This window comes from Gymnoscopelus braueri, assembly GCF_963280865.1.
Source record: "Gymnoscopelus braueri genome assembly, chromosome: 6".
Lineage (NCBI taxonomy): Eukaryota > Metazoa > Chordata > Actinopteri > Myctophiformes > Myctophidae > Gymnoscopelus > Gymnoscopelus braueri.
The window spans coordinates 18,463,887-18,485,924 of NC_137607.1; the positions used below are offsets into that span (position 1 = coordinate 18,463,887).

The following is a 22,038-nucleotide window of genomic DNA, read 5'->3' on the forward strand; positions in this document are numbered from 1 at the left end:
TTTTTCATTTTCAGTTGGTGATGGGTTCCCAGATTGACAATCTCATAACGTAATAATGAATTGCATTTTTATAGCGCTTTTCTAAGTACTCAAAGCGCTTTACAATGGTTCACTCATTCATCACACATTGGGAGGTAACGTAGGGGTATTCAACAAGATTAGGCAAACAATTGTAAAATGTGATTATTGACCTGGCCACCGCGAGTATTCTGACAATGGGTATTCCATAACCGGAGGAGCATGCGTTCCCAATGGGCATCGCCCTAGTATTTGGCCCTAGTATATTTCAACCTTGGAATGACAAAACCAAGTTCTTTTTTAAACCATCTAATTCCAATCTGGATAGACAAACAAATAATCAGATTTGGGCTGCCAGTCTGAACATAGACTTACGGTATGATTGTTGGTTTGTGTCTGTGTCAGCTCTATTTGTACCTAGTACTTACAATTCACCTTGGGTAATCCCTGGTGTTCACAACAGAGAGCTAATTTTCAGCATGCACGTGTATATTTGTTTGGGTGTGTGCTGGTGTGTCAGGAGTTGAACTTGACACAATGAGTGTTGGTGCATGTTTTCTTCAGTGGTGTAGAGTAACTAAGTACATTTACTCAAGTACTGTACTTAAGTAAAAGTCTGAGGTATTCTTTACTTTATTTCCAATTTTCAGTACTTTTACTTCTATTCCACTCCATCTCAGAGGCAAATATTATACTTAATTACTCCACTACAATTATTTGAAAACTTTAGTTACTAGTTATTGATTATTATTACAAAACATACATTAACCACTTCGGCTCTATATACATCTCGGCCATTTGAAAATAGCAGATCTACAAGCTCACAGCGCATTGTGAGCTTGCAGATCTGCTATTTTCAAAAGATTTGTATACATTTGAAAACTTGTGAAATGGCACATTCTGCATAATGAGTACCTTCTACTTTCTGTACTTCCAAGGACATTTTGATACCATTACTTTTGTACTTTTACTCAAGTACATTTTGAATTCCGGACTTTTCTACATTGCAGTATTGATTCTTTTACTTAAGTAAAAAAGAATATGAGTTTTTCCACCACTGGGCATGAGTTGAACATGACGGAGGTGTCATGGGGGCGTCGGTGGTGCATGTGTTTTGCTCCACGTGCGTCTCTCTGTCCCCGCGGCAGGAGGACAGGATGACTGAACGTGTATTGATCACAGCAAGCTGCTTGGTCGCCCCTCTACTTAACCCCACTTTCACAGAGACGATGGCTGGGAGGCAGCGATCAATGGGAGCCGCCGAACTCTACTCCGTTCTGTTCTATCACAGACACACTGCCTGCCTGCCTGGACAGGCCTGAACGCATAATGATAAGAGAGAGAGAGAGAGAGAGAGAGAGAGGGGAAACTCAGCAATCCTATAATATACCAATTCAGCAAGGCTGTTCCATTACTCACACAACATGCACAACACCCTGCTACATCGATATGAATACAGTATACAGTATATGCGCTAAAGCCAGTGGTGGAAAAAGTACTCAAGATATTTTACTTAAGTAAAAAGTAGCCATACCACAATATAAAAGTAGTCTGTTACAAGTAAAAGGCCTGTGTTCAAAATGTTACTCGAGTAAAAGTACAAAAGTATTGGCATCAAAATATACTTAAAGTACCAAAAGTAAAAGTACTAAAATGTTTGAAAATAGCAGATCTACAAGCTCACAACGCGATGCGTTGTGAGCTTGTAGATCGTCTATTTTCAAATAGCCTATGTACTGTATGAAACAGGGCTAAAGTGGTTAATGTGTGTTTTATAATATAGTAATTTATATCGGCAAAGTAACAAGTAACAAATAATTGTAGAGGAGTAAAATATATTTATATTTGCCTCTGAAATGTAGTGGAGTAGAAGTAAAAGTATTGAACATTGGAAATACTCCAGTAAAGTAAAAGTACCTCAAAATTGTACTTAAGTACAGTACTTGAGTAAATGTACTTAGTTACTTTACACCACCACTGGCTAAAGCTATATGCACACACTTTATCTCGCACATGTGGTTATAAGATGCCAAACCCATCAGTCTACTGATGCTATCCTCAACTCAGATCCTGTTCATTTAGTTCCATTTATACGCTCTTCTGAGTTAAAATAACCATATTAATGGCTGCTATTTGACTGTGCACATACACACAAGTGTATGTGCATACATGTACGCACGCACGCATGCCCCTCTTCCATGCAAAAGCCCCATAATTCAAATATATCCAATGCATTTCTTGGAGGTGAATCAATACCCACTTAAGACCGAGGGAACGAGTTCAAACCTTTACAACCCACTTATGTTCAAGCATGCATTGCTTGCTTGCACAAACGCACACATGCACGCTCGCATGCACGGAAAATAATCTTGCCGGTTTGTCATTTCCTTCCATCAACACACAATGGCATGGGCTGTAACAACAGATCCCAGTACAGGCACGGTATTCATCACTTTACAATATCCATAGAGAGATCATCTGTCTTCCTCTCTATACCACTGGGGTCTGTATGAGATTCTTGACCTTCAACTAAGAAAGCATCGGGTCTGAGGCCAAGAAGGAGAAAGCTTGCATTTATAATTAATGTTAAATTAAAAAGTCATGGAATGAACGTTTATCACTCATTTCTGTGCTTATGTCCTTAGAGGGAGGAGAGAGTGAGAGTGAGAGAGAGAGAGAGAGAGAGGGGTAGCCTCTGGACTTTTTTTTTAAAATAGGTGAATAGTAATTACATTTCAAAGATGACATTGAAGTCCTTGTTGTGGGACCTTGTCATTATACAAATCACTGTAAGTATCTGAAGATGTTGTTGTTGGGGTATTTGCCAAGTACATTTGCACATACCTGGAATTTATCCTCTGCATTTATCCATACCAACTATAAGGAGCAGTTAGTGTCTTGCTCAGGGACAATTACGGAGTTCAAGCTGCATGTGCAGTTTATAGTTGGCTTTTAAATTCATTCTAATGTTGATTAACTCTCTCAGTGCCAATGAAATAAAAAAATATGTTCATACTGTGCCAGCAATTTTAGTAAAGTAAAAAGTAATAAAGTAAAAAAAAAAGTGCTTAGGAAGCGAGATACAGCCTTTTTCAGTTATAAGTTAAACAAGGAGTGGATGGAGCTGCAAATCTTCAGATAATGATATCTTGGGTTCTGAAAAAAAAAATTAACTCAGGATTTTTCGTTCTCGGCACTGAGGGCATTCAGAAAAAACTCTGGATATCTCGTTGTGTGGCACTGAGAGAGTTAACATACATGGCATTATTTTTCTTTAATAATGACTCATTTACTGCCAATAACGCATATATGCGTTCTATTGAATCCATCACTTGCCTGCCAATAACGCATAAATGCGTTCTATTGAAAAAAAAAAAAAAAAAAACTACTTTTTTTTTTTTTATTTGACCCAAAGACCAAGGAGATATGATTTTTCGAAGATCTAGACTCCTATCCACTTCCTTGTTAACTTAAAACTTAAAAATTCTGTATCTCGGCTCCTGAGTACTTTTTGTTTTTCAATTAAAAATCTCTGGCAGCCAACAGCTAAAAATCTGAAATAACTCTGGCAGCTGGTGAGTTAATACCACCAACTAATACACTAAAGCGGTTGGGTTGGAAAACTATACCCAACCTCCTTGTATTAATTGTGTAATATGAGTGATGGATTTGGACTGTACGAAAACAAAGTCAATTTCCCAGGATTTCCCAGGATAGTGGCTTCATTTCCCCTTCCAGAAAATGTCTCATTTTCGTGAAAATACTGTCCGCCTTTACATTGATTGTACTCATATCCTCATAAATCTTTTTATGTATATTTGAATAAAACGTACAATAGACTGAGGAACACAGTATATTTTCTATTATTTGACCACGTACAGTAAATAAAATGTTTGTTCTTAACTAATATTTATTATTTATTTAACAAAGTAACTGTAGTCGTAGGAAGCTTGCACAAAATAATTGAATGCACTCCTTTATACTTTGTACTTCTCTTATTGCAGATAAAAGAAACAATAAAGTTGAGTGAGGAGCCAACATTCTCTCCCTAGTTGTGCTCAATTTATTTTGCCGATTTCCAGGGATAATAGAATAGTTCTTAATGTCTTCGTGAGGTTACTGGCGGGGACATTTAATTGTTAAAGGTGGACAGAAGAAATGCTTTGACAGAAGAAGTGTTTTTACCTTAGTATTTTTCTCAAGGCAGCTCTGGGGGGAGAGGCATTAAAATGCACAAAAGAAGAGAGAAAGGGATGAGGAGAGTGCAGCTTGAAAACAGAAAGGACACACTGTGCAAAGAAGCACAGAACAGCACGTCGAGACTGCCGTCTGTCCCCTGTCTGTCTGTTTTAAATGTCTGTCGTCTCGGTCAAGCAGGTTCAAACAGGGGAGTTCTGAAGACAAAGCAAGCCAATGACCACACAACGTGCAAGCAAATACACACGTTCACTCTAGAGCCCGACTGATTTATCAGTCAGACAATTTCATCAGCAGATAAATACAAGCAGAAAGATAACATGTTGAATATATAAGAAAGAACACTGGTATATCGATATCGTAATTTTGTTCATCGCCAATATCGGTATCCGACCCAAAAAATACAGTATCGGTCTGACTCCGATTCACTTAAATCGATCGCCACAAATGAACTGCTTACACATATACACTCATATACTGAACACACAAACACCCACTCACACATCCGCATGGTTGGCTGCCTCCACACACGCATTCACACGCATGCACACGCACTCTATTTCTCATCCGAGAACAAATTGGCGAGAATTGGCACTTCTGCCCAGATTGCCTTTAATAGGATAAAAATCACACTCTCAATGTTTTCCCTCAAACATCAATACCTGAGGCCTCTCTAATTTGCTTTGATCATGTCACACAAAGGCTCTGCGCAACGTTTAGACACATGCTGGGATTTGGCCCATTTGATGATGAAATCTCTCGAATCTGTATTTGCTTTGCCAACAGACGATAAAAACTAGACTTCTCCAATTTGACTGGGACACCGCTTTGAAACGGCAAAGCGCTCAAGTGCTCTCTCTGCGCTACACAGGCGGATAGTGTTTAATACTGCACTTCGCCTACAGACCATACACTAAGAGTTGGGCTTATAACAAAAGAGGCCACTTCAGACTGTCATCTGTGAGCCAACGTTCTGACACGCGGAGAAGTGGATTTGTTTACGCTGGTTGAGAAGTATCAAACAGCGTTCCTCGAGATCTGCTTAATCCATTAAGACCTGGAACGCATCTGTGTCGCTTTTTGATTTGAGCAAAAAAAACATTATTTTACACTTTGGCTATTCAAAAATAGCAGATATACAAGCTCAAAGATCTGCTTTTTTTTTTTTTTTTTTTTTTTTTATGTGTGCAAATCTTTGAATATTCTTTAAAAGCAGTTTTAACTCAAATCTTTGCTTCTGGGGGTTCCTGGAACTAAATATTTTGAGATGGGGGTCCGCGGCCAAATACATATAATTTTGGGGGTCCTTGACATGACAATGTCAAGGACAAAGTCAAGCACCACTGATAAAGCAACATTAAAATTTTCAGAAAACTGTTAGGATTTAGAAGACATTTGTAGAATCGGCCTCAGGTCTAAATGGGTTAATCCAGACTTTGCATAAATTAAAGAGCGTGGTGTATGAGACGAATCGGACGATGAATGAAAACGGTTAACGCATACGCACACGCCTCTGCTGTCAAGTCAAATAAGGACAGAACACTGCCACAGCTTCACAGAAGAAACAAAAAACAATTTCTACTTTCTAAAGTGGAAATGATAATACTTTGGCCTCAGAAATGGCAAAACAAAAAGGTTCCCCAGTAGTGATGCGCGGGTCGGGTTTTTTCGTGACCCGCCCCGCCCCGGTACCGAACCCGCCTCAACCCGCGCCACAAAACGATATATAAATCAACGACTCGACCCGCCCCGCGACCCGCGGTGAAAAAAAAGAAGATAATCATGAGTGAGTGTGAGTGAACTACTGCGCGACACCGTAGCCTACATCGTACATCAGTATAAACAAATTAATATATGTTTTGGCCTTTACATCTAGCAACCTTAATATGCAAAACCTACAGCTTGTGTTTAGTTTTGTTAATGTTATACATGAATGATGGCGCAAGGGAGGTTGATTACTTGCCTTAGTTGCCTGCATTGTGTATGTGTGTCACCAACTTTCGCCACTAACACTTTATCCATTGCAGACAGACAGTCACTGTGCTTGCTTGTATAATATCCACGACCCATACGAGTTCTGGTTTTGACGGGTTTTATTATCGTCAAATGGGTCCGGCTTGGTTCATATTCTATCACTTCGGGACCCCGGTTCTGTTTATCATTACACCCGAGCGAACCACCCGTACGCAGCGCTGATTAGGAGGAGATGCAGCTGTGTAAAGCTTAATTTGTCCTTCGCCGTATGGCGGTGTTGTTGCGTATCGAGAATAGCAGACATAGAAGCTCACAACGCGGCGAGGAGTTGCGACGTGTTATGAGCATGGTACGAAGAATAGGCTGATCTATCGGATAACTGCAGCGCTGTGAGACACAGCAGCACCAGGCTGTCGGGAATGAACCCACACTGACATCGTCAGATCATGATAAAAACTTTAAATAATTATGATGGGTTTTAATGGTAGTTTTATCCAAATATTAATATTAACTCTTTGACTGCGGTAAGTGCGGTTGACTCGCTAACGCGTCAATTACTAGTTTGTCCAGTTGGCCGTCGACGCGTTAGACGCGTTGGACGCGCGTTCATTGTTTAATCTCTGATCGTCTATTTGCTGCTCTCTACTGGTGGAACCATTGTATGTGTTCAAAACCGCAGCTAGACTTACTATATGAAAATTAAATAACAAAATAACAAAAACAAAAAAAACACGAAAATCGCTGGCACTGGGGAAGTACTTTATGAAAATACTCTGGCAGTCAAAGAGTTAATAATAGGCTTAAATGTATTATTTTTTTTACGTGTGAGAGTGGTGTTGATGACCCGCAACACCCGCAACACCCGCAACCCGCATAATTGCCTCTGAAATCTTGACTGTCCGCCCGCGCCGCGGGTTGACCCGCGGGTAACGGGTCAACCCGCGCATCACTATTCCCCAGGCAAGGTATTATTTTCCAGTGTCATTCATGGACACGGTCTAAAACAGCAACCTGGTAGAATGGGTCTCTGTGGGTCACACTTCAGCTGTTAAGCCTGAGTTACACTTAGTTGTGTGCAGGTGTAATTTAATTAAGTATAAAACAGGCATTAGGCTTCTAGCATGACTGACAGTCTTTATCCCCGCTGAAAGCACCCTCTTGAATTACACAAAGTGCAGGGCTTTCGTTCCCATCTCTTTTGCACAAGCATCCCCGTGATACAGCGGTATGAGTGAGTACACTCACATAACAGTTTGAAGAAACTCGGCAAAGCCTTGACATTAAGAGTTTTAGTCACAATATTGGGGTAACACTGTCCAGCTGAATTACTGCCATTCCTCAATTAGATTAATGGGAATCTCCGTAAGCCTCAAACAACTAGCATGTTAATTTGCAGCTGGAGGTACTCGTTAGTCTCAGAGTGACGGTAAACTGCCGAAAAGCTATTCCAGGAGAGCTGAAAGGACATTGGCAAAGAAAAACATCATCAAACAAACCAGAATTCACCATTTGAAAGTTCGCCTTGAAGTCTGTTTGCGAGACATTTTGTACATACACTGTGTACGCCTGCAAGAAGAGAGACAAAAACATATCTACTGTGTACTGTAGTTGGGGGTGGTCACAACGGCTTAGCCTCCACACTGTTTAACCAGGCGTGTGTGTGTGTGTGTGTGTGTGTGTGTGTGTGTGTGTGTGTGTGTGTGTGTGTGTGTGTGTGTGTGTGTGTGTGTGTGTGTGTGTGTGTGTGTGTGTGTGTGTGTGTGTGTGTGTGTGTGTGTGTACATAAATGCATGTGAGGGAGTGTGAGGAAAAACAGAGAGAGAAAAAGTGTTAACTCAGAGGATGCAAATGGAACAAAATTTAACTCTTAGTAACGTACATATGGATGAATTAATACTGAGGATTCTACTGTGTAAGAGAGTTTAAGTGAAGTAAAGGAAAAGAAACAGAGAGAAATAAATATGTGTAGAGCATGTACTAGAATAGAAGCAAATAATCTTCTCCTGAGACACTTTATGCATGTGTGTGTGTGTGTGTGTGTGTGTGTGTGTGCAAGACAGTAAGAGGGATTTCATATGTGTGCGCGTCAGCAGAGGTCAATCTGCAACATGGTTTCCCGGAGCTGTCTTATAACTAAGATTATCCACGTTCGAGTGTGACGGGGCCTGATCTAAATAAAAAATAAATAAACAATGTAGAGGACGTCAATTGATACGGTTTAAAGCCAAGGCTCGGAACTGAGAATGATGCAAACGGAATGCTGTTTAACATATTCCCCCCCCTGTCGTGGTCAGCGTTTTCTGCACCTCCATTGTTCCCAAGGACATTTGGGGGTTGAAAGGCAGCAGTTTAGCGTACAGTGTCACATCTTTAGTGCTAGAATGGTTTTTGGGGGAACGGGTTATAAAGTGTTTCACACCGCTATCTCATCGCCCAAGCAGTCGGGGGGACCCCGGCTGTTGAGAACATTGAGCAGTCTCAGCGTCTCCTCGTCCGCCCCCCAGCCATAGATCTCCATTTCCCTGTCCTCCTCCTCCTCCTCCTCCTCATCATCGCTATCGTCCGTGTTGGACTCGTATTCCGAGGCGATCCCCGACTCGCGGAACCTGGCGAAGTCCAGGAGGCCCAGAGACTTGGCGTTGGACTTCGCTTCGCCCTCGGAGACGACCCCCTGACCTTTCCCCTCCGACCTGTCGCCCCACAGCCAGGGCGTAGGCGTAGGAGGCAGCGGCGCCGGTCGCGCGAGGAGGGGGAGAGGTCCGGGGGGTCCCGGGAGGAAACGGAAACACTCCAGCTTGACAAGACACTGGTCCCTACCTAGAGGGCTTCCCAACGCCCCGCCGCCGCCGGACGAGGAGAAGACGTTGCTGGTCCCGTCGCCCAGGAAGGGAAGGTTCGGGGCGGCTACCTCGGGCTTGGGCGTGGTGGGCTCGCACAGCACCGGGGGCACGGTGGAGCGGAAGGTGATCTCCAAGAGACTGTCCTGGGACCCCACTGCAGAGGAGGAGAGACGAGAGGCAGAGGAGGAGAGAGAGACGGAAAGAGAGAGAGAGAAAGAGAGCAGGAGGGATGGGCACAAGAGGGAGGTAGAGAGGAAACCAACAGGGAGACATAGGATTTTATTTTACACATTGAACATTCCATCAGGCTCTCAACCAGCCATGCACTTTATTTGAATTCAGCCATTAACCCATTCAGACCGGGAGAAGCATCTGTGTCATTTTTAGATTTGAGCTAAAAAGCATTATTTGGCAATTAAAAAATAGCAGATATACAAGCTCATAGCGCGGCACTCGAGATCTGCTATTTTTGAAAAATCGTGAAAATGTGTGCAAATCTTTGAATATACATATTTTTAAAGCGAAGACTTGTAGCTCAAATCTTTGCTTCTGGGGGTCACTGGAACAAAATATTTTGAGATGGGGGTCGGCGGCCAAATACATACATTTTGGGGTCCTTGACATGAAAAAGTTTGAGAACCACCGACATAGAAACATACGTATTTCAAAAAACAGGATTTAGAAGACATTTTGTAGAATCGGCCTCAGGTCTTAATGGGTTAACAACCAAGTACTGTAGGGGCTCCATTACTGCTCTCGCAGGAACAACATACATTGTTACAGTGTCAATATGGTGAGCAGAACCCATCCATTCAGTATATTTAAACCCTATATACAGTACTGAGTTGACAGCGGTGCCGCAATGCTCTATACTAGGTATTTTTTCCTCTACACCAAATCTCTTTCCCGAAAATAACAGATCTACAACGCTTGAATGTTTGCCCCAGAATAGGGATGCTAGTAGTGATGCGCAGGCCGACCCGTAGCCCGCAGGTTGAACCGCAGGGCGGGCGGACGGGTTATAGATTACGATGCAATTCTCACGGGCGGGCAAGGCGGGTCAACCCACAATCTCTCTCTCTCAATTCAATTCAATTCAAATAGCTTTATTGGCATGAATGTAACAATTGCAATAGCAATATTGCCAAAGCATCAAGTGCAGTAATAAAGAGAAGAGTTATAATACAGCAGAAATGCTCTCTCTCCCTCTCTCTCTCCTGGGCCTATATAAAATGTAGCCTATTTGGTCATGTGATAGTTTTGCTGTCTCCGCATCTGCTGTCATTGAGTGACACCAGCTGACTGTGCTTAATGGTTGATTGATACAACTTCTTGGATGTCCGCGATTAATTGTAGCCCAAACAAAGCGAGACACGAGACTACAGCCCCTGCCCCCTGATCAAGAACTAAAGCCACAGTTTTCGATTGTTGGAAAAGCCACAATATTTGTTAAACTCAAAAGACTAAAGAACACTGGGTGTGGATCAATCACTGTGGGAAGCCAAGGGGACGATCATTTCGTTGTGGATTAGCTAGTATGGCTTGGAATTTGCAACAGCAATGGCATTGAACATGAACTTGGATTTGGACCTGGACTGCTTCCGGGAGGGCCGTGAGTATGCTACAACAGAACATTATGAATGATATGCTGCGCTGATAAAGCCGGCTTTCTTTTTGTTTTTTTTGGCGGACCGGGTAGTTGATTTGTATCAATTTTTGCGGGACGGGTTGGGCTCGGGTGCGGGGCGGACGGGGCGGGTAATAAAAAAAACCTGACCCGCGCATCCCTAGATGCTAGGGTTCAAGTGGTTCCCTTTTACAGCCACATAGTGGGACCATAAACTTGTGCCCGTGGGAATAAGATGGATTACTGGTGAGGTGAGTGAATGTATAGTGTAGAAGATTGAGGTCCAAAAATAAAATCAAAATCAAATAGAAACACTCTGAAATGGGGGAAATGGCCGCCTAATGCATATCAAGCTGGGGGTCCTTGAAAATGAAAAAGGTTGAACATCACAGCAGACTGCGAGCTCAGAGGAAGGAGAGGAGGGTAAAAAGCCTCCCTGGGACCAAGTATTGAACTACGATAATATTACCAGCATGCGGTTATACCTCTCAGCAGCAGCCCACTAGGCACTGACAGCCTCACACTGAGAGGGCATGAAATGCAACTAAAAGCTGTAAAATACCGTGTAATGCTTTTAAAAAAACGAAATAAAAGGCACTTTACAAGGGAAGCAGAGTGGTGACAGAGTGAGTGATTCAGTGATTCACTGACTCAGCCAATGAGTGTCCTGCCCTCCCACTCTCACTAATGTATTCACTGAGTGAGTGAGTGAGATGCAACTCTATAGTGTTAGCTATATCTCTAATTTCGTCAGATTAGAGCTACTGTATTGACTGTGAAAGAAGCAGAGGCAGCAGCAGAAGAAGCAGCAGCTGAAACAATGCGTAAAAATGTGTTTCTCTCATATCCTGAGATAAGGTTAAGGCTTTGTACAGGATGTAAACAGGCTGAACTGTGACAGAAGAAAGGATATAGTCTGTTTGAACAGCTACGGTTGACTAAGAGGCTTTACAAAGTTGTGAAACTGTAGCCAATGGGATAAAGATTTCAACAAACTTTTCAGTATTTTACCCGTATTGCCTCTAAGATTATCGGACTTCCCACACCCACACTTTCTGTATGAACAATAAAGCCCTCACGTGTTTAGCACTCACTAGGGATGGCCAAATGGAGACATTTTATTAACCGGTTACCGTTAGGCCTTAACACATTGACTGCCAATCGCGTAGATCTACGCAAACCTATTTAAAGCCGCCACGTGCCAATCGCGTAGATCTACGCGAACCACCGGTTCGTGTAGATTTCACAAAAAGTGCACTTTCTGAATTTTTTTATCCACTTCCGTTTCCGGTAGCACCACCGGAAACGGAATTATTTGGGATCCGGTTTTGCCGATCCCGTCGGCCCCCATTCTAATGACGAAACTGAAACTCCATTTTCTCCTTATAGTTTTTTCTCCTCGCATATCACTGTTTAACGTAAACCGTTCTAACTACAACATGGATGCCCCGTTTGACACGTGGTCTTCACTGGTAGAAGCAGGGAGATGTCCGCGATGTTTACAGACAGTGCACAGCTCAATCTTAAGGATTTTAACAAGGTCTATGGCGACGTGAAAAAAACTAAAAAACAACAATAACACGTTGGCACTGGTGAGTACATTATGAGATTAACGTCTGGCAAGGAATGTGTTAACGGTTAATTAATCGATAACCGTTAAAGGTAGGGTAAGTGATATTTTTTGGTTAAAACAAAAAGTATTTTGTTAAAAGGTTAAAATACTATATTCTGATAGTAATCATTGCTATAGAGTGTTTTTTCAGCAACAGATGTCTCCATGTCTCTCCAGCTCTTTAATAAACAGAAAATGCATTTTTCGGTAGGTGTCAAAATCTCAGCCAATCAGGAGAAAGTACCCATTTTTAAGCTTAATTTGTATAGTGTTCCAGTTCCAATTTTGTCTGCTAATTTCTTAGTGTCATCACTTCCAATTTCACTTGTTTAATCTGTATCCTGATTGAGTTCTCTGTCCTGGTTGGATAAAATTGGAAATGAAACTGAAACTGAAACGAAAATGCATTTTCTGTTTAATAAAGAGGTAGAGAGACAAGGAGACTCCTAATACTGAACAAACACTCTATAGCAATGAGTACTATCAGAATATAGAGCTATTTAACACTTATTTTAACCAAAGCAAATCACTTACCCTACCTTTAAGAAGGTTTTTTTTTTTTTTTTTTTAACGGTTAACCATTAACCGTTAGTGTTAACCGGTGGCCAATTTCTTAACGGTTAACGTTTAACGGTTATCGGTTGGCCAACCCTAGCACTCACAATAGCAAATGACACTGATCATCACCTACAACATTGGTTCTCAAAGTGGGGTCCGGGGACCCCCAGGGGTCCTTGAGGGAGTTCCAGGGGGTCCCCAGCTAAATGATGGATAGTTTGAAACCAAATGGACCCTTATGGGTCTGTAACTCTGAGAATATACAAATGGTACACTCTCAGAGCTAAATTAACATTGATTTTACAATATGAATTGGGGTCCCAGAGAAATGCCATTAAATGGGGGTCCGTAGCCTAATGCATGTCAAACTGGGGGTCCTTGAAATTAAAATGGTTGAGAATCACTGCTAGAGAGTCGTAAAAATCTTCTCTTATGGGGGTCCCTGGCATATCTTTTCAAATTGGGGTCCACAGGCTAATAAGTGTCAATTTGGGGGTCCTTGACATGAAAAAGTTTGAGAACCAATGCCCTACAATACATGGTCAATTCAGACTCATGCCATCTAGACAAAGATACAGAACTTTGAAATGGCAAAAAGTTAATTTTAGTAGGAGTTTTGTCGCTTTAGCCATCACTGCACTAAACAAACTGCCTCGCTGATACGATGGTTCCGTGCATACTGGGGACTTTGTATCGTCTTGGTGTTATGTTGTTTTGTGCTATATGGTTATGTGTTTTTCTGTTGGAACAGACTGTGATGATGAATAGTGTCTGTTTGGATATTCTATTTTGCCTTATTGTTTTCCGAGGTTCGACTCGGATTCCATTCTACCTGCATTCTGTGTGTTCTGACCTTTTTACCACCTCTGAATTGTGGAACTTGTTTGCTCCTTTTTTGCTAGATTGTTTGCTTGATCGGATTGCCTATACCTGCCTCACCATGCTGGAAGCCTTGTCCACCTTTGCCTTTGATGAATTATTTAAATTGTGTGGAGAACGCCTTCTGCCCCCTCTGTGAATGTCTGGTTTAGTCAATTTGGTCAGGTAGCAACTCTAGAACAGCTCTCTTTCAGTCTTATTGACAAAGTACACAGCTACCTGTTAAAATGGGAGAAGTGGGAGGCACTCGCTGGGGGCAACTGTTTAAATGTGAAAAGAGCTGACTCATGTCTGAACTGTACTTTCCGATGTTTGAATAACAAAACAAAAAACCCACCGCCCTATTTTGTTGTTTTATTTTTATTTATGGTTTTATTTCTTGTTCCCTTTTGTTTTATCCTGTTACTTTTTTGCTATATTTGTTTGCTTCTTCTAAAATGTTGCAAATGTCCTTTTGTGAATTGAAAAGCAATGAAAAAAAACAATCGTAAAAAAAATGTATACTTTATTTGAACCTGCTCAGCCACACAACGTAAGAATTTTATACTTGGGCATCATGCATTCATGTTTATTGTTGTGCACACATGCTGTCATGCGTGTGTGCATCTACATGCATGTGAAGTGTGTGCTTGACACATGCATACTGGTGTGTGTAGGGCTGGGTGCGGTAACCGCAATACCGCCATACCGCGGTACGGTATACCGCACCGCACGTCAGGTTCATTACCGCGATATAAAAAAAAAAAAAAAAAAATTATATAATTTTTTTTTTTTTTAAATATGTTTTAAATTATTTTTTTGTGGAGGTACCCCGGGGCCGGGGGTCAACAGGAGTCGGAGCAGGGCCAGTCCATTATTATTAAACTGGGGGTTTGCTTTTGTGTGTGTGCCTGATAATTAATTATTTCTTGGCTTTAGTATTACAGAAATTGTTAGATTGAATATATATATAGTCTACCCACACAACACAGACATATAAAAAGTAAGCATAAGCTGTTTGAGTTACATTATTTTCAAGTACTTAGCTTACATATATATATATATATATATATATATATATATATATATATATATATATATATATATATATATATATATATATATATATATATATGTGTATGTGTATATGAATATGTGTGTGTATATATATATATATATATATATATATATATATATATATATATATATATATATATATATATATATATATATATATATATATATATATATATATATATATATATGTGTATGTGTATATATATAAATATATATATATATATGTATATATATATATATGTATGTATGTATATGTATGTATATATATATATACTCAGATCCGTAGACCGACCCATCACCCGTGATTATTTCAAAATACGAACCAGACCCGCCCGTCAAATAAACGACCCGTTGTCCGCCCGTTTATCCGTGTAAAATGTAAATCCTATTGAAAAGTGTGTTGAAAAAGATAGCAACCTTCAACAACAGCGCTACATTCAGTGGTCAGGTTTGTACAGAAATCAAGTGAAGACGGAGGAGCGAGCTTAAGACACGCGCGAACGCGCATCTACGCAGCACACATGTGTCGTTGTTTACGTCATCACATAGTTTTAATTTGAAGGTTTAACAGGATGTTCAATGTGTTTTTGTGAGTTAAGATAACTGACCAGCATGAGCATGCTCCGTGCAGTTGTGCTGTGTTAAGTTACACAAGTTACGTTGTTTGGGCGGAAACAGTGCTCTCTGATTTTCACAATAAATACCCGCCCGCGATTAGTTCAGTACCGCCCGTCCCCGTACCCGTTATCTTATCAAAGTAAAATTTTCACCCGTTTTCACCCGTCAAACGCGGGTATCCGGCCTGTTGCAGGACTCTGATATATATCTATATCTATATATAGATATATATATATATATATATATATATATATATAGATAGCTTGGGTCGGAGTCACCAGTGTAATTTCACTCTCATATATATACCTCGTCGTACGATAGTGTCTTACATCACGTAACAAAAAGAGCAGATCTACAAGCTCACCAAGCTTGTAGATCTGCTATTTCCGGCAGCCGAGACCAATCGATTGACGGCATTCACGGCACTGACGCAAAACATACGACGGTTTCATTTCTTTCATAAGTTTCATAACAAACGGGGATAGATTCCCTACTTTACTTAATCCTAATAGTTTTTATCTGAGATAGGGCTTTCCAATAATCTTTGACGGATTACGCTAACATCATGGTCATGGAATATAAACATTAGGAACGATGCCAGTCGGCCACGCAGACTGGTTAACTACGAGAGATGAGAGAAAACATCATCCAGGTATTTCTCTCTTTTACTTGTAACTGAGTATTTTCACATTTCAGTATTGATACTTTTACTTAAGTACAAGATTTGAGCAATTTTCCACCACTGCTTAAGAGCAAAACTTATTTTTGTTCGGCTTACTTCAGACAATGCAACAGCATAGGTGATGATAATAATAATAATGACGACGGTGCAAAACCCACCGTCGGTAACGGCGCGGTAACGGTAACGGCGCGGTAACGGTAACAACGCGGTAGCGGTAATGGCGCGGTAACGGTAACGGTAACCCGCGGTTCTTTAAAATTGGCGCGTGCATGAGGCGGTAAATACCGCCGTACCGTACCGTAACGGGGAGTAATTACCGCGGAAAATAAAAATCCATACCGCCCCAGCCCTAGGTGTGTGCAGTGTATATGCACATGCCTGCATGTGTTATCACATGCCTGCATGTGTTACCATGTGCACTCACTAGAGTTGGGTCCAGCGAACTTGACCTCCAGCTCCTGGAGCTGTTTGACCAGCAGGGAGATGTGCTGCAGCAAGTCCTTGTTCTGCAGCAGCAGCTGGTGGACACGTGCCTGGGCCTCCAGGCGGGCCGTAGCCTCCGCACTCAACTGGTCCTTTAGCAGCTGGACCTGTGGAAGATAGATGAAGACAAGTCAGAAGAAGCAGTGATAGGGGGTTAGTTAAGTTAAAACAGAGAGGTAATCAATTCTCCCATTTTTACCAGGTTGCTTGCAGCCTGGTCTAGGAAGAGACTGATCAACTAGTAAACATTTTCTCAACACTATTAGGCGACCTTTTCATCATTGGCTGTCCTTTAAGCCAATGGGGAGACTGGCTGTCCTTTAAGCCAATGGGGATACTTCCCCATACTCTGAACGACGGGCGTCCTCCCATGCTATGGGATCATAGCCCAGAACAAAAAAAAAGTGTGGTCGTCGCCACCAAACTAACTATTGACTTGACTCCTTATACACACACACAGCGCCCCCTCCATCAGCGATTTGTTACTCCGCCAGCGAAAGGGTACAGGACCACGGGTCCATTTGGTTCCGTGCGGGGACGCTGGAGAGAGCAACCTGGTATTAACACATTAACCGCCAAGACCGTAGTCCTACGGGCCGTTAAATCCAACTGTTAAGCGCCGAGACCGTAGCCCTACGGGCTGCGGTCTTTTCGCGCATGCGCGGTCCGGGTGCACTTTCGGAATTTTTTTGATCCACTTCCGTTTCCGGTTTGATGACAGGAAATAGAATTATTTGGGATCCGGTTTTGACGATCACGCCCGCTCCCATTCTACAGACGAAACTGAAACTCAATTCTCTTCCTGTAGTTTTTTCTCCTCGCATTTCACTGTTTAACGTAATCCGCTCCAACTCAAACATGGATGCCCCGTTTGACACGTGGTTTTCACTGGGAGATACAGGGAGATCTCGCGGATGTAAACAGACCGTGTAGCGCTCAATCTTAAGGATTTTAACAAGATCTATGGCGACATGAAAAAAACAAAAAAACAACAAAAACACCTTGGCACTGGTGAGTACATTATGAGATTAGCCCTTGGCAGTGGATGTGTTAATATCATGACTGCGTCATCATTTCTTGTTTTTGTCAAATCATTGAAAAAGCCGTCTTTCAACAACTTCTTGGCACGGGTTTGATATCTTTCAGTCTGGATTTTGACAACGAAAAATAAAACAAGTCCTGCACACTGTCTTCAAATGCAATTAGATTTTAATGGGAAACGTTTCCCATTAAAATCTTTTTAATTGCATTTGATGAAGTGTGTCTTTTTCAGTGCGTTGGCCCTTCGTTTGGTCTTCTCCTACGCACCTGTCGCCTTTGTAGGTGTGCAAGAGCACTTGCTTTTTAAGGATTTTGTTCAGAACCCAAGATATGATGATTTGAAGATTTGCTGCTCCATTCACTTCTTGTTTAACTTATTACTGAAAGCACTTTTTTTTTACAATGAATTTTGGCTGTGGCACTCAGAACCAAACTGCCATAAATAAGCATGGCACTGAATGAGTTAAGACCTGAGGCCGATTCTACAAATGTCTTTTAAATCCTAAGAAACCTTTTTAGAAACCTATGTTGCTATAATATCAGTGGTTCTCAAACCTTTTCATGTCAAGGACCCCCAAAATTATATGTATTTGGCAGAAGCAAAGATTTGAGTTACAAATGTTCGCTTTAAAAATATATATATTCAAAGATTTGTACACATTTTCACGATTTTTCAAAAACAGCAGATCTACATAGCGCGGCACTCGGTGCCTCGCTATGAGCTTGTAGATCTGCTGTTTTTGAATAGCCAAAGAAATCTTAAAATGACACAGATGCGACCGTCCCGGTCTTAAAGGGTTAAACACAGACAGGGGCAAAATGTCAGTCTCATTAGGCTATAACTAGATCTCAGTGCTGCTAATGATGACAATGAGATCGCGGGAAACCTGAAGTAGCGGAAGTCGCCTGTGGGTGAAACTTTTCCCACACAGATTTTTCAGTGAAGGCACAGTGAAGCTTTTCTCACACTAGAAAAGCTTTACCTTGTTTGGGGTAAAGCTATCCCAACAGTGTGGGGAAAAGCTTTATAAGAAAGTGCCTTCATTGAAACGTCCATCATCAGTATCCCAGCAGCCAGGACAGGTCATTTATCACTGCAGCTGAAAAAGGCTCAACAAATTTCAAATTATTGGCTTAGGAATGAGACGAAAACAAAAACAATATCCATGAATTCAAGTCTCTATGGGGTGACTAATCGATAGAAAAAAAGTCATATTAGGGACAATGGGGGTGAACTATTCCTTTAAAGGACTTGTCCGTGTCCATGCATTGTACTTCAGTAGACTGGACTACTGTAACAGTGTCTTTAAAGGTTATCCCTAAAAAATAGATCAGACCACTGCCGTTGATTCAGAACGCTGCTGACAGGTGACTGAGCCTCTGTCTGCTGACTGAGATTACTTGAGAAAGTACCCTTGTTGGCAATACTGTATCACATGGTCTCTTACACTCACACGCACGCACGCACGCACGCGGACACTGGACACTGGACAGTGTGTGAGTGCATGCAGTGGTGTGTTCTAGTTTTTTTTTCGGAGGGCATACAATAATCATTCCCTGCACGAAATGCGTGTGGTCAATGGATGAAATGCTTAGCAGTAATAGCAGTGGTGGTAAAAGTACTCAAATGTTTTACTTAAGTAAAAGTATCAATATACTACAATGTAGAAATACTGTACTACAAGTGAAAAGTCCGGAATTAAAATTGTACTTGACTAAAAAGTACAAAAGTATTGGTATCAATTATCAAAATGTACTTAAAGAACCAAAAGTAAAAGTAGGGCCTACTCATTGAGCAGAATGTCCCATTTCAGAAGTTCAAAATATAAAAAACAATCTTTTGAAAATAGCAGATCTTGTAATATTAACACAAATCTACAAAGCAACTATTAACTAAAGTTTTCAAATAATTGTAGTGGAGTCAAAAGTACAATATTTGCCTCTGAGATGTAGTGGAGTGGGAAGTACTGCAAATTGGATATACTCCAGTAAAGTAAAAATTGTACTTAAGTACAGCACTTGAGTAAATGTACTTTACACCACTGCTAACTGGCTGAGCTGCCAGGCACCTCCGGCCTAGTCCCTACCCTACCCCACCATATTGTACTGGTACAGCTTCTTTTCCATGGCTCCTTTAAGATTAAAGCAGACCAGAATCTCCATAAAACTTATATTGCGTTGTGAATCATTTATAATGGAAGGGAGGCAGACAGGGAGACGAGAAGAAAGAGAGATCTCCTTCATTCCCCTCTTACGCAGAGATTCATTCACAATCACACATCCTATCACACTATGACATACACACACACACACACACACACACACACACACACACACACACACACACACTCACAAACACACATATCCTTGTACTGCTATACTTATGAGGACATCAACTGATCCCCCCCACCCGCCCAAACCTCAACCATACATGCCCCACATTATTCTTTTACCCAAGTGTAATTCTAACCCCTCATCCTAAAACAACTTCTTGATTCAAGAAATACAACAAGATAATAATACTGGATTTAACCCATAAAGACCGGGAAAGCATCTGTCATTTATTTTAGATTTTGACCACTTTAACCATTATCTTATACTTTGATTTAAAATCCCGTTGTCAAGGACCACCCACAATGATACGTATTTGTCCGCAGATCTGCAAGCTCATAGCGCAGCACTCGGTGCCGCGCAATGAGCTTGTATATCTGCTATTTTTGAATAGCCAAAGAAATCTTAAGTGACACAGATGCGTTCCCAATCTTAATGGGTTAAGAAATAAAAACGACAGATCCAATAAAAAAATATATAATTACAGGTAAAAAAGAACTAAAACCTTTGAGCAGCAGATAGCGTTCTAAAGCAGTGTCGGGCACAGATTCTTGTGTCTTACTTCAAAGTGTTCTCCAAGTGAAATGCACGAGAAGCTGTATATGTGTCAATAGTTAGATCAATCTTGGAGTAAATATTGTTTTGTTTTGCATGAATAGCTATAACGTGGTGTTCATAGTGTTAAACAGTTGCCTTCAGAAGAATGGTCTGATGGATGATAATGGAGAGATGGTGAAGGTCAGTCTGAAGCATTGTGCTTTATTTATCGTACGATGGTGACGCTTGCCGAAAGGAGGCGATCTACAAGCTCACAACTCGTCGTGCGAGCCACATTTATTTATATAGCACATTTAAACACAACAGCAGTTGACCTAAAGTGCTTTCCAAAACAATAGCATCAGCATCTGCGCTTAGGGCTGACGCTGATTGCAGACTCTGACTGGCTCTTCCACTTTTTTGTTTCCTACAAAAAGCCCACACAGCGATTGGGGGCCAGACCGGTCTGCAGAAGACACATAAGGTGAATTCACGCGACCCGGGATGGTTTACCAGCCTAAAAGCTGACCCAAAAGGACCCGCTATTTATCTCAGAGGTTTTAATTCACTCTTGTTTTTATTGCCTGCGAAGCATTTTGTGACTGTCCTGAAAAGCACTGACAGATCAATAATAATTACCAGTCTTTGAGTCTGTGCCATGTTAAATTACATACTTTTGTGTGGCAAGGTCACTGAAAAAAAGGTGGACGGTTTTCAGAGCCGATAGAAACCGCTTTGTATCATGTGGATGGACCGATGGAGGGAAAAGCCATTCTGAGGCATAATGATGACTTCCCAGGGTCCCTGGATTCCCATTTCAGCCCAGTGTGGGCCCCCGCTTTCATAAAACTCTGTTGCCATGGTAGCACGGAGGCCATTGGCCGGTGGTTTCAGTGAAGACGGAGATCAAAATAAACACGGACATGCATAAAAAGGTTGCCACTAAAACAATAACTCATGGGCACTCTTTTTTTTACATTAACCCTTTAAGACCGGGAACGCATCTCTGTGTGTCATTTTTTTATTTCTTTGGCTGTTCAAAAATAGCAGATCTACAAGCTCATGAGCTATGAGCTTGTAGATCTGCTATTTTTGGAAAGAAATCTTGAAAATGTGTGCAAATCTTTGAATATATATATATACATTTTTAACTCAAATATTTGCTTCTGGGGGTCCCTGTAACAACATATTTTGAGATGGGGGGGGGGTCCACGGAGAAATACATATCATTTTGGGGGTCCTTAATCTCTCAAGAACAGATTCTGCTCTGCGTTGGAATCTGTCGGGGAGGTTCGTCATAACGTGTCGTGTACGCACTGACCTACAAGTGGGCGTGCCTTCAGATCAGGAAGCAGGCCGCGCTTTACCCAATCAAATGTAGTGGGCGGGATTCACGTGTCCGTCGATCCTTCCCCACTGGAAACCAACCGAAACTAATTTAACAATAGCGTCCGCGGAGCAGACAAAACCACGGAAAGATATTCACATTTTAACTTTCATCATAGAAACAAGTGGGCTTATAACCAAAACAAATGTTCTCTGGGAGAAGTGGTGTTAGTGTTCCGTGTAGAAATATTGTTAGTGG

At 41.4% G+C, this 22,038-nt stretch overlaps 1 protein-coding gene across 3 annotated transcripts in view; it reads right to left on the reverse strand.

The window, feature by feature from the left end:
* Positions 1–22,038, reverse strand: part of nos1apa (nitric oxide synthase 1 (neuronal) adaptor protein a) — a 281,657-nt gene that overhangs the window by 71,684 nt on the left and 187,935 nt on the right. For all 3 annotated transcript variants that reach the window (XM_080431716.1, XM_080431715.1, XM_080431717.1), the window contains 2 exons: positions 16,486–16,651; positions 9,007–9,183 (listed from right to left, as the gene is read on the reverse strand). In XM_080431716.1, the coding sequence (XP_080287842.1) occupies positions 9,007–9,183; positions 16,486–16,651 (343 nt within the window). The remainder of the gene's footprint in view (positions 1–9,006; positions 9,184–16,485; positions 16,652–22,038) is intronic.